Source organism: Scomber japonicus, chromosome 14, assembly GCF_027409825.1.
Source record: "Scomber japonicus isolate fScoJap1 chromosome 14, fScoJap1.pri, whole genome shotgun sequence".
NCBI lineage: Eukaryota > Metazoa > Chordata > Actinopteri > Scombriformes > Scombridae > Scomber > Scomber japonicus.
Window position 1 is genome coordinate 17,808,666 of NC_070591.1, and position 12,638 is coordinate 17,821,303.

General features: G+C 40.8%; 2 protein-coding genes across 3 annotated transcripts; one reads left to right on the forward strand and one right to left on the reverse strand.

The window, feature by feature from the left end:
* Nucleotides 1-778: 778 nt before the first annotated feature.
* si:ch211-198a12.6 (uncharacterized protein LOC563253 homolog) lies at nt 779-6,611 on the reverse strand. 2 transcript variants are annotated; one of them, XM_053332822.1, is made up of 2 exons: nt 6,432-6,611; nt 779-3,772 (listed from the first exon to the last, which is right to left on the reverse strand). In XM_053332822.1, exon 2 carries the CDS (start codon nt 3,649-3,651, stop codon nt 1,993-1,995), a length of 1,659 nt encoding a protein of 552 aa, XP_053188797.1. In that variant the 5' UTR covers nt 3,652-3,772; nt 6,432-6,611; the 3' UTR covers nt 779-1,992. The 2 variants fall into 2 exon arrangements, with proteins under 2 accessions (XP_053188797.1, XP_053188798.1); XM_053332823.1 differs by lacking the exon at nt 6,432-6,611 and adding an exon at nt 5,180-6,309.
* Nucleotides 6,612-8,602: 1,991 nt separating this feature from the next.
* Nucleotides 8,603-11,657, forward strand: ftr14l (finTRIM family, member 14-like). Its single transcript, XM_053332824.1, has 7 exons — nt 8,603-9,001; nt 9,166-9,261; nt 9,392-9,625; nt 9,800-9,959; nt 10,093-10,206; nt 10,816-10,952; nt 11,274-11,657. The coding sequence occupies exons 1-7, from the start codon at nt 8,603-8,605 to the stop codon at nt 11,655-11,657; spliced, it is 1,524 nt and encodes a 507-aa protein (XP_053188799.1).
* The last annotated feature ends 981 nt before the right edge of the window (nt 11,658-12,638 follow it).

Consider the following 12,638-nt stretch of genomic DNA (forward strand, 5'->3'; position numbering starts at 1 on the left):
TGAGAAGTGCAAGGACCAGAGTAACCTATTGGCTTGCTTGGTGGGTATCATAGCAACAGCTTTGTGCTACTATGATCTTAATTATGGGTAGTTTAATCAGTAAAGATTGACTGAAAACTTTTCTCCAAAGTCATATCAATACTCCATTGATTGAACACCACAAGAGAGTCAACAACCTTTATTTATCCATATATGTGCCACTCAGAAATTGGGAAGAGGTGTTACAGGATTTGCCCTTTAAGAGAAGCCTATATGGATCATTTACAATTTTTCTCTCTACAATGAGGCCATTGACAAAAATGAATGGAGGAAAAAAAAAAGACAATATGGTCGTAACAGTGTAAACACGTGGTAATATACATGAAAGCAAAAAGCAATAGGTATCAGTGACATCAAATTAAAATGTAGGGTAAGTTAGTATGAATAAGAACAAAAGACTCCTGAAAACCCTAACTTCTTTTCTCAAATAACAGCTCAGCATACATTTCTACATAGCATGCAATAAGGCACCTATCTAACACAAGGAAGAAACCTATGCTACAGTTTGAAGCACAATTGTTATCCAAATAAAAAGGAAAAGAAAGTATCGCTCACCATAATGTTCACTCCCATAAAAACTGTATATCTCTCATTCCCTTTCATATAACCCAAGCCATATCTAAAAAAATACATCAGTTTGTAAAAGATATTTTACACAGAACAGTAAATAGTGCACAATCCATTGGAATTTCAGAAAAAATCTTAAAGTCCTGTAAAAGTGAGATTTTCTCGTGTAGTCTTTTTGTTTTTTAGTATGCACAACCTTTTAGATCAAATTGTGATAGTTTGCAGATCAACGCGAACAACAGTTACCTATATTCTATACACAGGTAATTGAATTAGTCTCCAAAGAAATAAACAAAGTGAGATGTTGCATTTCATGTACATTTGGTGCTGGGGTACAGAGGAAACCGCACAGTAAATAATTAGGACACAGGTCATGTTGTAATATGCTACCCAGTAGATTTTTATTTTCTATTATGCATTTTCTTATGGCTAAATTGCATGCCATAATAGAATCAGGGTGTCAGCCAGTATTGCTCTCTGTACAGTCTAATGCAGCGGTGCTAACTTATCGTAGACATACAAGAAAACAACCTCATAAATATACAACATGGCTCGTGTCTGATGGAGCCCAAATTCAAGAACAAGCTGCATGAGAACACCTGCAACATGTTTATCTCCAACATTTATAACAAATTAAAGTCATAAAAGGAAAAAAAAGTGGAGACAAAGTGGATCTTACTATCAAAAATGTAATCTTTCGGGACAGCCACACTAGTCACCTATACATATATATAGATATATATATATAAATGAAATCAGTAAATATTTACATTGGATTTTTGTCATTTGCTTCACATGGATTATGTGGGTGAAAAAGGTAACTATTTAAATTGAGACAACAGTTCTTGTTCACCAATTGTGTTGGTAGCCTTGGATAAAGTTGCAGCTGAAAAGCGCATGTGCCCACCTGAAGGTACAATAACTGAATTCTTGTATCAAAAAGACTAACCAGAAGGTGAAGCATATTATCCCCAGGTAACAATTTATCATGTAGATCTTCAAATCACATTTTTTTCTTTTAAAAGTGTTCAAAAAAGAGGTCCTGGAGCAAGTGGAGCACAATCACAAACAAGAATTCCTTCAGAAGCTAGTATTATACCCTCTTCAAACCGAGAACAAGTCCCGGGTTCAGCTCTGAATTATAGGTTACTCAGTCCTTCAGGCCAAGCCTTTTCCTTTTGAAGACTTGTGTTTCTGTCCATTTATTCTTAACTGCTCCACTTCAACATAGCAATGTGCTGATCTGACCACTTTTGTCTATAGAAGTTGGCCTGATGTTTCTTGTGGTGTGGTGATATCAATGATGGGAACATTGTTATAACAGAAACGGGGGAGCAGGGATGTGTGCGCTTGCATGGGACAGCATGTGAGAGTGGGAGAGGGGGCTCACTGATCTACATGGATTCTATGATGTCTAGAGAGGGAAGATGAATGGTTAAAGCCTTTTCCACACTGAGTGCACCTGTATGGTTTTTCCACTGACAGGATGCGCTGTTTTGGGAAGGCGTTGTTGGGGAATCCCTTCCCTGAGGGCATGGTGCTGTACTGCTGCGGTTGTGGCTGCGGTGGTTGTGGCTGCTGCTGTTGTTGCTGTTTGTTCTCCAAGTGAACTCTCTGATGCCTTGCAAGGGACGAGGAGTGATTGAATCTTTTACCACAGTGGGCGCAGGTGTAACTCTTTCCCTCTGAGTGGACTCTTTGGTGTCTGGACAGGGAAGAGGAATGATTGAAGCCCTTGTCACAGTGGTGGCACATGTAGGGCTTGTCTCCCTGCTGGTGTACTCTCTGCTTCGGGGGAGTGCCATAGGACAAGGTTTTTCCAGGCTGAGGGGGAGAAAACACTGGGTTCTGCAGGTGGGTCTTGTGGTGGCGAGAGAGAGAAGAGGAGTGATTAAAGCCCTTGTTGCAATGTCTGCAGGTGTAGGGCTTCCCGCCGGCATGTACTTGCTGGTGCTTCTTCAGATGGCGTTTGCGGACAAAGCTCTTCCTGCACATGTTACATTTGTATGGCTTCTCCCCCGAGTGAATCCTCTGGTGCTCCCTCAAAGTGGCTGCAGCTGCAAAACACTTTCCACACTGTGTGCACCGGTGGGGTTTGTCTCCGAGCACAACTGTAGCGTGGGTCTTCTGATGCTGCTTCAGGTTGGAAGTTGTAGCAAAGCCTTTGCCACACTGGCCGCAGGTATATGGCTTCTCACGTGCATGGACCTCTTGGTGCTTTTTCAGATGCCTTCTGCGGACAAAGCTCTTCCTACACTGGGTGCACTTATAGGGCTTGTCCTCTGAATGCATCTTCATGTGTTCTCTGAGGGTGATTGCAGCTGCAAAGCTCTTACCACACTCTGAGCATCTGTGGGGTTTGTCTGGTAAATGGATCATCTGATGAGACTTGAGGCTGAAGGCATCAATAACATCTTTGCCCATGATCTCAACTCCTGGGGGAACATAGGGCTTTTCTTTCATGTGAATCTTCATGTGCTGCTTGAGGCTAGCCTCCACTGCAAAGCTCTCACCACAGTGGACACAGATGTAAGGGTTGAGGTCCTTATGGATCTCAAAGTGTTGGTGAAGATCAGCTATGCTGCCAAAAATCTCTCCACACTCGTTGCACTGCAGGCCATGGGCTTCGTGTATGATGACACCATTCTCAGACTCCACTGTCAACTCTCCTCCATGGTCAGACTCCACTTTAACCACATGCTCGCTTTCGGCTTTAAGCAGCACCTCCCCAAGCAGAGCTTCATTTCCCGACGTCTTGATCTCTGCTGCTGTGAAACAATGCATCTCACCATGTTCCACTTTAATGTAATCATGGTCTGTCTCAGCCACAATTGCATCCACACAGGCTACAGCTCCGAGCTCTGTCCCCAGTCCTTGGATCTTTAAGTCTGAGCCATGGATCTCAAGCTCTAATCCACGTTTTTCCTCTGTCATGATCTCAGTTTCTGCTCCATAGTGAAGGTCGACATGGCTGTGGGCTATGACACACTCCGACCCAAGTGTGTCAAGGCCGGGTGTGTCACATTCAGTCTCTGACTCGGCCATGAGAACACACTCCAGCCCCACGACCTCCGTTTTCCTGCCGGGCGATGACTCAAAAGAGAATCGGGTTTATAGAGCTCGGTTTTGTTTAGCGCAGCGCTGTTGCTGTTGTCAGTGAGCAGTCCTGCAAAAAAGGAAAACAAAGAACAATAATTAATACAGTGCCATTAGTGATTTTCTTTAAATTTTCTGTGATGTCACAGAAAAATGTAATCATACACATACAGACTAGGAGGTAAATATGTTGTCCCTTACCAGATGTTAACAGACACATTACAATTCTATTAATGACAATCTGACAGTGGGGCCTACAGACAGTAACATCGCTGACACACACCAATTGTATACTTGGCGTGTGTATGAATGTAACGGTCTGTAGAGATGCAGTTTTCAGTGGCTGGTGTACAATAGTCTCCAACTGTGTGCAACATCATTATTGTATGTATTCAAATGTGAGTGAGAGATAATGTCAGTTTCCTTGCATGCTTCACAGGTTAGTAGGTTGTTTTCATAAACATCTGTCACACAGGGTGTCCAAAACTTGCCAAGTTCACATGTGTTGACTGCAAGTGACAAGAGGAAAGGTAGAACAAACAGCTTTGGAAACAAATTCCACCTGGCAGACAAAAATAATGTTATTATGATCATGATCATTATTATGAGACATTAAAACTTAGATTGGATTAAAGGCCATTCTGATGAGAAACTCTTAAGTTTGCCACTGACTCCCCAAGAGAAGGAGCCCTACTTGCCCAGGACCTATATTTAAACCCTAGGCCAAAACAACATCTGGCTGGTGACAACTGTACCAACTTGTCGGTTGTAACGTAGTATTTGATTAACACAAGAGGTTATCATCTGTGTGCAAAAAGGGACGTCATTAACAGTAGATACGCGTATATAAACTGTACTACTGCATATCCAATAGCCTGCGTACATTTGACCTATGGCATTATGATTACAAATATGAATGATATATGTATATAGGTTACGCGCTCATAATGCCTGCTAAGTTAAGATAATATATTGTCCACAATTACAAACCTCATAATAGATTTGCAAATTCACACAGCAAGCTAAGTGACCACTTTGCTAGCCAAGTTAGCGCTTAAGACGAGCTACACTACACTAGCTAACACAATTGATAAAATCAAAGTGGACCACATCATGATCAAGCTCCCAACTCTTAACTTAATCCTCAAGACAAAGCCCGGCTGGCCTGCAAAGTGCGCTCATCTGCGCAGCACGTTGCTCGTTGTTTAAAGTGCAACTTTGAAGGGTACAGAGACTTAAAACAGTGATGTTTTGTTGTTATTAAACCCTGCCTGGTTGCTAGCCGTCCGTAACAGCTACAAATAGCCTTCATAGCCGCTAGTTAGCTGGCTATGGTCGAGGGGGGGACTGGTTAACGACAAAACAGCATTGTGTTAGCTGCTAATGTGTTCACCGTTTAGCGAGCTAACTAGCTTCTTAGCAAAAACCAACACGGGCGTAATTGTAATCAAGGCAAAGACAACAGCGAAATACTTACATTAAAAAGAGGAATCGAGTCAAGTAATTTGGTGCAATTTATGACACAACCACCGACGCGGAAACTCTCCTTGTGCGAGTATTAACAGGCCATCTTGTTGTGCCACACCAGCACTTCCAGCTAGCCAAGATTACATGCTCGCCTAAGATGGCTGCCGCTAGCTAACGTTAGCCACGTTAGCTTCCGCCCTTCAAAAACACATTGAATTAAGAGCCATTCGGGATAGGCATAAAATATAATGATTTAAAACGTTTCCCATTGCAAATATTATATTACAGCGACTGGTTAAATGCATCATATAAGATGCGATATCAGTGAGGACGACGTCGTAAGCTAATGTAGGTTAGCACACGGTCACCAGAAGTTGGCTAGCTGAAACAAAGATGGCTAACCGTGAGGGCGATGAATGCTGCGCGAAAAGCCCGGGAAAGAGTACCTTTTACTCGCATTAGAATCCATGTAACACTCAAGTCCTTCCAGTAGATTCAGTATGGGTCACATTAACCCAGCAAAAAGCTTTCGGTGAGGTTATTAAATGTCTGCTTTTGATAGCTAGAATACCATGAAGCCTTCCTCTATGTGGCTGCACCCAGCAAACCGCACACATACACACACATACACACACACGACTCTGATGGCGGCCTTGCTGATGTTAGCAGCTATCCAGCAGAGACGAGGCTACATAGCCATGATGCCAAGCTAACCTCCCAGCTAATCCTGTTTGCTAACACGGCTACAGCCTGCTCTCTGTGTGTCTGTCTCCACTTCAGGACAAGCCAGCACATCGTTAAACACGGGAGCGGAAGCTTTGCTCAGCCGCCCATCCGACCATGTTAAGTCGCATGCAAAAGATGATTAAACTTAACTGCACCGTTAATACAAGAGTCTAATTCTGCACATATCACGTCTCAACAATACAAATCTAGTTACAGATAAAAGCTGAAACAGTTCCTCGTGATATATAATGTGCTGCCGTGCTTGAACATCATGTTACTACCAATGCGAGTCCAGGCCTGTATTTTTCCATTACAAAGTTAGGGTAGTATCACAACTGGAGATAGCTTATTACTGGACCCATCATTACACATAACTAAGATTATATCCAGCTAAATAGAGGCATCCCTCTGCTTAAACGCTGCTACTATTCACGCTGGAGGAAGTTGAATTTAAACGATGAACAAAATAACCCATCAGGAGTAACAATCATACCAGTAGTAAATGCATACATTCTTGCAAATCCGCAACCACCCACCTTTCTTTCCTTTTTAGTTTTTGTTTGCTGAAGGGAAGAAAAAAGAAAGAGAGTCGTTTATATGCTTCAAACTCCGGGTTGTGAAGGGCTTTGCAAGCTGTTGTGAGCCTCGTCAAACTGCTGTGTGTGTCTCTCTCTCGCTCTCTCTAGCTCTCTCTCTCTGCTGCCTCTGTGTGTGTAGCTGGCGCCACAGCTCATCTGGCGCCAACGTTGGACCACCGACGCACTTTAGCGAAAGCAATCATTGTCACTTCAATGCGGCGGGGAACCCACTACCGCCCCCTACAATCTCGGAGCCATTCACACAGCACGAACAGGAGATGATTAAAATACATTTTTTGAACGTCTTTAAAGTAGTCCCTTCACTCAAAATGTGTTTTTTTTATTATTGTTCATGCAGTTTTATTGTTTGAGTTTTACTTTGGCATATTACGTATGTGCAGCGTTTGACACCAGAAGGCTTTTTCATGTTCATCTGCTGAACGTGGAAAGTTTATTTGTGCTTGTTGAAAGTCCCATAAGGAGCCTTACGAGCAGAATCTGTGACATCACAACTAGTTTGGAGCCTTGTCCAGTATGAAACTCACACATTTTTTTGTGATCATTGCAGCCAAATATTCTTGACTTTGCAGTGATACAATTTGCGTTGTCATTATGTGCTCTTTTTGCATTAAAATGATGATATGGGAAAAATTGCAGGCAAAGGAAAATAATGCAATAAAATCCACAACAAACTACTAACAAAGAGTCATATGTAATCACTTCCTTTGATAAAAAGCATTTTCTGATTTTGTGAACCATGGGCTCACAGTTAAGACAAAAAAATATTAGTATTGAGTTATCCTGTAAGACAAGCCAAATCTGCGTAAAATGCTGAAATGCTGGTTTATTAGGCATAGGCAGTATACAAGTATCCCTAGTAGTCATGAGAAAGTGATGCTGCAGGAGCAAACTTCTCAAAGCAAAAGCATAAGAGCAATGAGGTGGATGTCTTGAAGATGGCTGTGTTTGAACCAACGACTTAAAATGAAAGTATAGTGCCTAAAGTACAGACTGGTTCTGTAATGTTTCTCCTATATTTCTATAAAGTATGAATCAAAAGCAGATTGGTTAAACAACTGAACAATACATATCTTGTGTCTGTGAAGGCCACAGCATGTAATTCACATTATTCTCAAATAACCCTCCTGATCTGTATTAAAGCATCTACATTCATTATATGTCTTCACTTGTGTTCTTTCTTTAACTTCAGTTGTATTGCACCTTGCACAACACCGTCTTTTATCATTTATTTACAGCAACCAACCAACCAACAGACCAAGTGTTTAATGTAGAGTAGAACCAGTAATACTACTCCTTAAAAGCTATTATGCATTGATTGGCAAAATGTAGACTATGCAGTTTGTCAGTGTTTCTGAATCTAAAAATATAACAATTTATATTTAGAAATATACAATTGTATCCTTAATGTGCTGCAATTATGGATTTGAGAAGAAATATCAACAGTCCTGTGCATTACATTATTTTCAAATGTACAGTTAAATTTGATGAGGGTCACATCAATATTTTATGTACAGTATATTAGTGTACAATGCAGAGGGGTGTGTATTTCATGTAGTAATGTATTATTCCCACAAGATGTTGCTGTTCTCGCATTTCCAGTATCTATCTATCTATCTATCTATCTATCTATCTATCTATCTATCTATCTATCTATCTATCTATCTATCTATCTATCTATCTATCTATCTATCTATCTATCTATCTACCTATCTATCTATCTATCTATCTATGGAAATATGAGCAAATGTCATACACCCTAAACAAACAACCAAATGTGTGTTTTGTGATATTTGGTAAAACAGTATCTTCAAGTTTCTGTCTCCTTTTTTTTTTTTAGCTCTCTTTGTTTCAGGCAGCACATTTGTAGAGCCACCTGTTCCCTGACTATTCAACACCCAACCAGGAATACTGGTTTTACCATGAGAGTAAACCACATAGCTAACATTTTGTCACACAGCGTCAGTCACACAGTTTCACTGACACTGTCAACATCAGGAGTTAACTCTCTCTCTGTGGATACTCAACACACTTTTTTTTAAGAGGTTAACTTTTTGCTGCTTTTTGCTTTTCTGATATCTACTGGTCATCTATTTTACATCCGAGAAAAAATGTCCCACCCCAGCACTCTGGATTTAGACAGATACAATAACACCGAGAGGACTCGTCGCTCCACCAGTCATAGCCAGTCCAGGACGCAGGCCAAGAACGGAGATGTCCTGTGTGACTTCTGCACATCAAAGAAGCAGAAGGCTGAGAAGTCTTGCTTGGTGTGCCTGGCATCTTACTGTGAGACTCACCTCCAGTCCCACTATGACTATCCAGCCCTGATGAAGCACAAACTCGTCAAAGCCACAGGTCAGATGAGAGAGAAGATCTGTGCACAGCATGATAAGTTGCTGGAGGCTTTTTGTCGCACTGATCAGACATCAGTGTGTGTTCTGTGCATGATGGATGAGCACAAACACCATGACATCGTCCCAGCTGGGACGGAGAGGACTGAGAAACAAGTGAGTGGTGAAAACAATGTCAATCTTTGTTTTTGGTGAAAACAATACCTATCAAATACAGCAGATATTCAATGTTTTTTTGAAATGTTATTTATTGTACAGAGATTACATGAAGATGTTGTCATTCACTAAGGACGGTTGATTTAATGTCATTCCCTCTACAGAAACACCTTGGTACCACACTGCATCAATCTCAGTACAGGATCGACCAGAGAGTTAAAAAGTGGCAGGATCTCCGACAAGCTGTGGAATCAGTTAAAGTAAGTAGTAATGTTGTCTCACTCAAGCCACAATGCCATTATTCTGTCCACAAAACAACGTGAACTTTCCATCAAAGTTCCCATCCATAGTTAGCAAACTCTCACTTCTCTTTCTTATATATCTCATCAGCACTCTGCCCAAACAGTCCTTGAGGAGAATGAACGGATCTTCACTGAGCTTCTGCTTTCCATAGAGAGGAAGTACAATGAAGTCAAGGAGATGATACGCTCCCATGAGAAGACCACAGTGACACGAGGCGAGATACTGCTTGACCGTTTAGAGGAAGAGATCACACTTCTGAGGAAGAGACACACTGACCTGGAGAAGCTCTCGCACACTGATGATCACATACACTTTCTCCAGGTGAACCTGACAGCATGACAAAAAACGTGGAGAAACCAATTTTGGGCGGGGCTCAGTCTAAAATGTGCAAGATTCAGTCTTACAATTTCTGAAAAAAAACATTCCTGTGGTGTAGTGTATTGGATAGATATGTCTCTTCTAATCTCTAGCTTTCCCTTTCTTATTTTTTTTCAGAGTTGGCAGTCTCTGTCAGGCCCCTCAGGATATGAAGACCTCAACAACGTTAGTGTCGCTCCGTATTACTCTTTTGATGCTACCAAGAGAGCCATTGCTGCATTGAAATTACAAGTGGAGGAAATAAGCAAGACAGAACTCAGCAAAATCTCAGCAGCAGGTTGACACATTTCTCTTCATCTCAAGTAGCGTTTGATCTTTCTCCTCGGAGGGGCTTCCTTTCTAGTGCTTATGTGTTTTAGTTGTTGTATAAAGCTTGCACTGCTGTGTGTTTTTTGTCCATCTCTTCAAAGTGAAGGAAGTCTACATCACAAAAGAGGATGACACAAAGACAAGGAGGGAATCAATTTTGAGAGAAGAGCCAAGGACAACAGAAGAGCCAAAGACAAGAGAAGATTTCATGAAATGTAAGTCACTGGCTTTCTCTTTTCAGAACAGAAATGTGCCTTGGACATAGTGTGAAATATTGCCAGCTATTTCAAATCTCACTTTCATCCTAGCTAGTGAAGTGTATTTTGTATTCTCCAGATTTGACAAAGTGCTAGTCATGGTGTCATATAGTGAGAACAGCTCCATCCCAAACAATGGGATGATTACACCTTGTGATGAAACAACTGAAACTAGTTTTACGTAAGTTCCATGGCTTGCAGAACAGGTTTGGTGATACCGAGGAAAGCAAACTTACAGCTCACGATAATTTGAACAAACACAGGTGTTCCTTCTTTTGCTCCAACCAGTGGAAGGCATTCATTGTGCTGCTGTATGGGAAAGTTTTAATGGGATATTTGACTCATTCCTAAACATAATGTGCAACACGAGGAAGCAAAAAAAAAGACCTGTTTAACTGTGACACTCATAATCAGAAAAAAAGACAAATTTAAACTTGTGTAGTAAAAAAGGGACATCTAATCTCAACAGAGACAAATACTAAAACACATGACAACATGAAATTAGAAGACTGAGTTTAAATAACAGCACAAAGAGGATTAATAATTATATCTTCCTGCATTGTTCAGACTCTTCCCAGTTGATTCTGGATGTCAACAGTGTCCACCCCAACCTCCACCTCTCTGAGGGTAATCGAACAGCTACGATGAAGAATGATCCTAAGCATTACCCAGATCACCCAGACAGATTCGACCACTGGCAGCAGGTGAGCACTTCCTTACTAACTGTCAAAATCTTAGTTTGTTTGAAAAGAGGTATGAAGGGAAATCTATCTATTGCTTCGACTGAAAGCCTAAATGATCAATATGAAGACAGTATTTGTTTCAAGATTTAAAAGAAGGTTTACTGTCAGATAACCCATGTGTTAAATCTCCCCTCAGTGAAATGGTTCAAGTTCAATTTTTTTCATTAAGGCTGTGCTCATGATTAATGTAAGAGATTTATCTTCTTTACATGTTGTTATGTAGACTCTCAGCTGTTATTAATCATGCATAAATCAATACTGGGGCTTTCTATATTATTTTAGGTGTTGTGCAGAGACAAAGTGAGTGGGACTCGTTGCTACTGGGAGGTGGACTGGAAGGGGACAGAGATAGATGTGGGTGTTACCTACAGGGGCATCCGCCGTAAAGGAAACAGCAACGAGTGCAGCCTGGGCTGGAATGACAAGTCCTGGAGCCTCTACTGCTCCGAGTCCAAATTCTCTTTTGTGCACAACAACAAGAGCAAAGACATACCAGCTCCAAGATCATCCCGCATCGGGGTCTACCTGGATCACGCAGCTGGGACACTAGCATTTTACAGCCTGTCTGATGACACGCAGCTTCTGCACAGAGTCCAGACTACATTTAAAGAGCCTGTCTACCCTGCATTCAGTATGTGGGGGTTTGGTACTAGTATAAGACTGTAGGAGAGTTGCCATGGGCCTGGTAAATAGGATCTCATTTACTGTAATCAATATTCTCAACATTACTGATATTCCATTTATCTGTTAGTTTTTGATTGTTGTTTTTTTGTGGGAAATCTAGTCAGAAGATGATAAAATAAAATCAGTTAAGTAGGAAACATATACAATAACTGATTATTATGTTTCTTTCTCTGCTATGTTAACATTGTTACTCTCAATTGTATTTACATTTTTTGGGTATTTATTGTAAATATTGTGTGTCAAATAAAATCAAAGTTTGTATGGATTTACTTAAGACAGCTGTGTCTGATCATGATCATCAATGATGTCAACATTACTGGAGCTGGAATCATTTTTCATACTCAACTCCATTAATGGAAAAGAAAAACCTGGACATTTCCAAAAAACAAAAACAAAAAAAACAAAACAAACATCAAATATTGGCCCCTTCTTAATGGTTTTGAGTTTGTTTGCTTGAAGTGAAAAATCTAAATGATCCACCTGTTAAAAATATAAATAGAAAGTTTTGATCAGTGATTTGAAAGAACTTGTAATGCCATATCATATTAGAACAATATTTTTGTTTATGATTGCATTTAAGTTGCAGTGAAAATATAACATTCATTTGGGCATATACAGTAGCCCACATAGGCTATTCCCAGTGTTCACAAGGAGACATTAAAAATTACACCTCCAGGGGGCAACAGAAACACGTTTATTTGAACAAACTTACTTTTTCTCAATCAGGCACTCACATTCAGCTTCCCAGTCTGCTAAAGGGTGGTTTCAAATTTCACTACAGAGGTACTTGTTTACTGACTGAGTCATCTTACTTAAGTCTGAGAGAAGACAGTCATCCATCGTCATCCACTGGGAGAAAAAGCCACCTAAAAATAGTGGTGCTTGGTTGTTTGTTTTAAGCACACCGGGAGTATTTTCCTATCAGGCAAAGCAAAGTTAAGAGTTTTAGTGCCAACTGGTTGC

Bases quoted from the DNA above. Each gene is read 5' to 3' on its own strand.
- si:ch211-198a12.6 (XM_053332822.1), bottom strand. From the start codon at position 3,651: ATGGCCGAGTCAGAGACTGAATGTGACACACCCGGCCTTGACACACTT.
- ftr14l (XM_053332824.1), top strand. From the start codon at position 8,603: ATGTCCCACCCCAGCACTCTGGATTTAGACAGATACAATAACACCGAG. The intron at 9,002-9,165 runs GTGAGTGGTGAA...TTCCCTCTACAG, and splicing joins CGGAGAGGACTGAGAAACAA to AAACACCTTGGTACCACACT. The intron at 9,960-10,092 runs GTTGACACATTT...ATCTCTTCAAAG, and splicing joins CAGCAAAATCTCAGCAGCAG to TGAAGGAAGTCTACATCACA.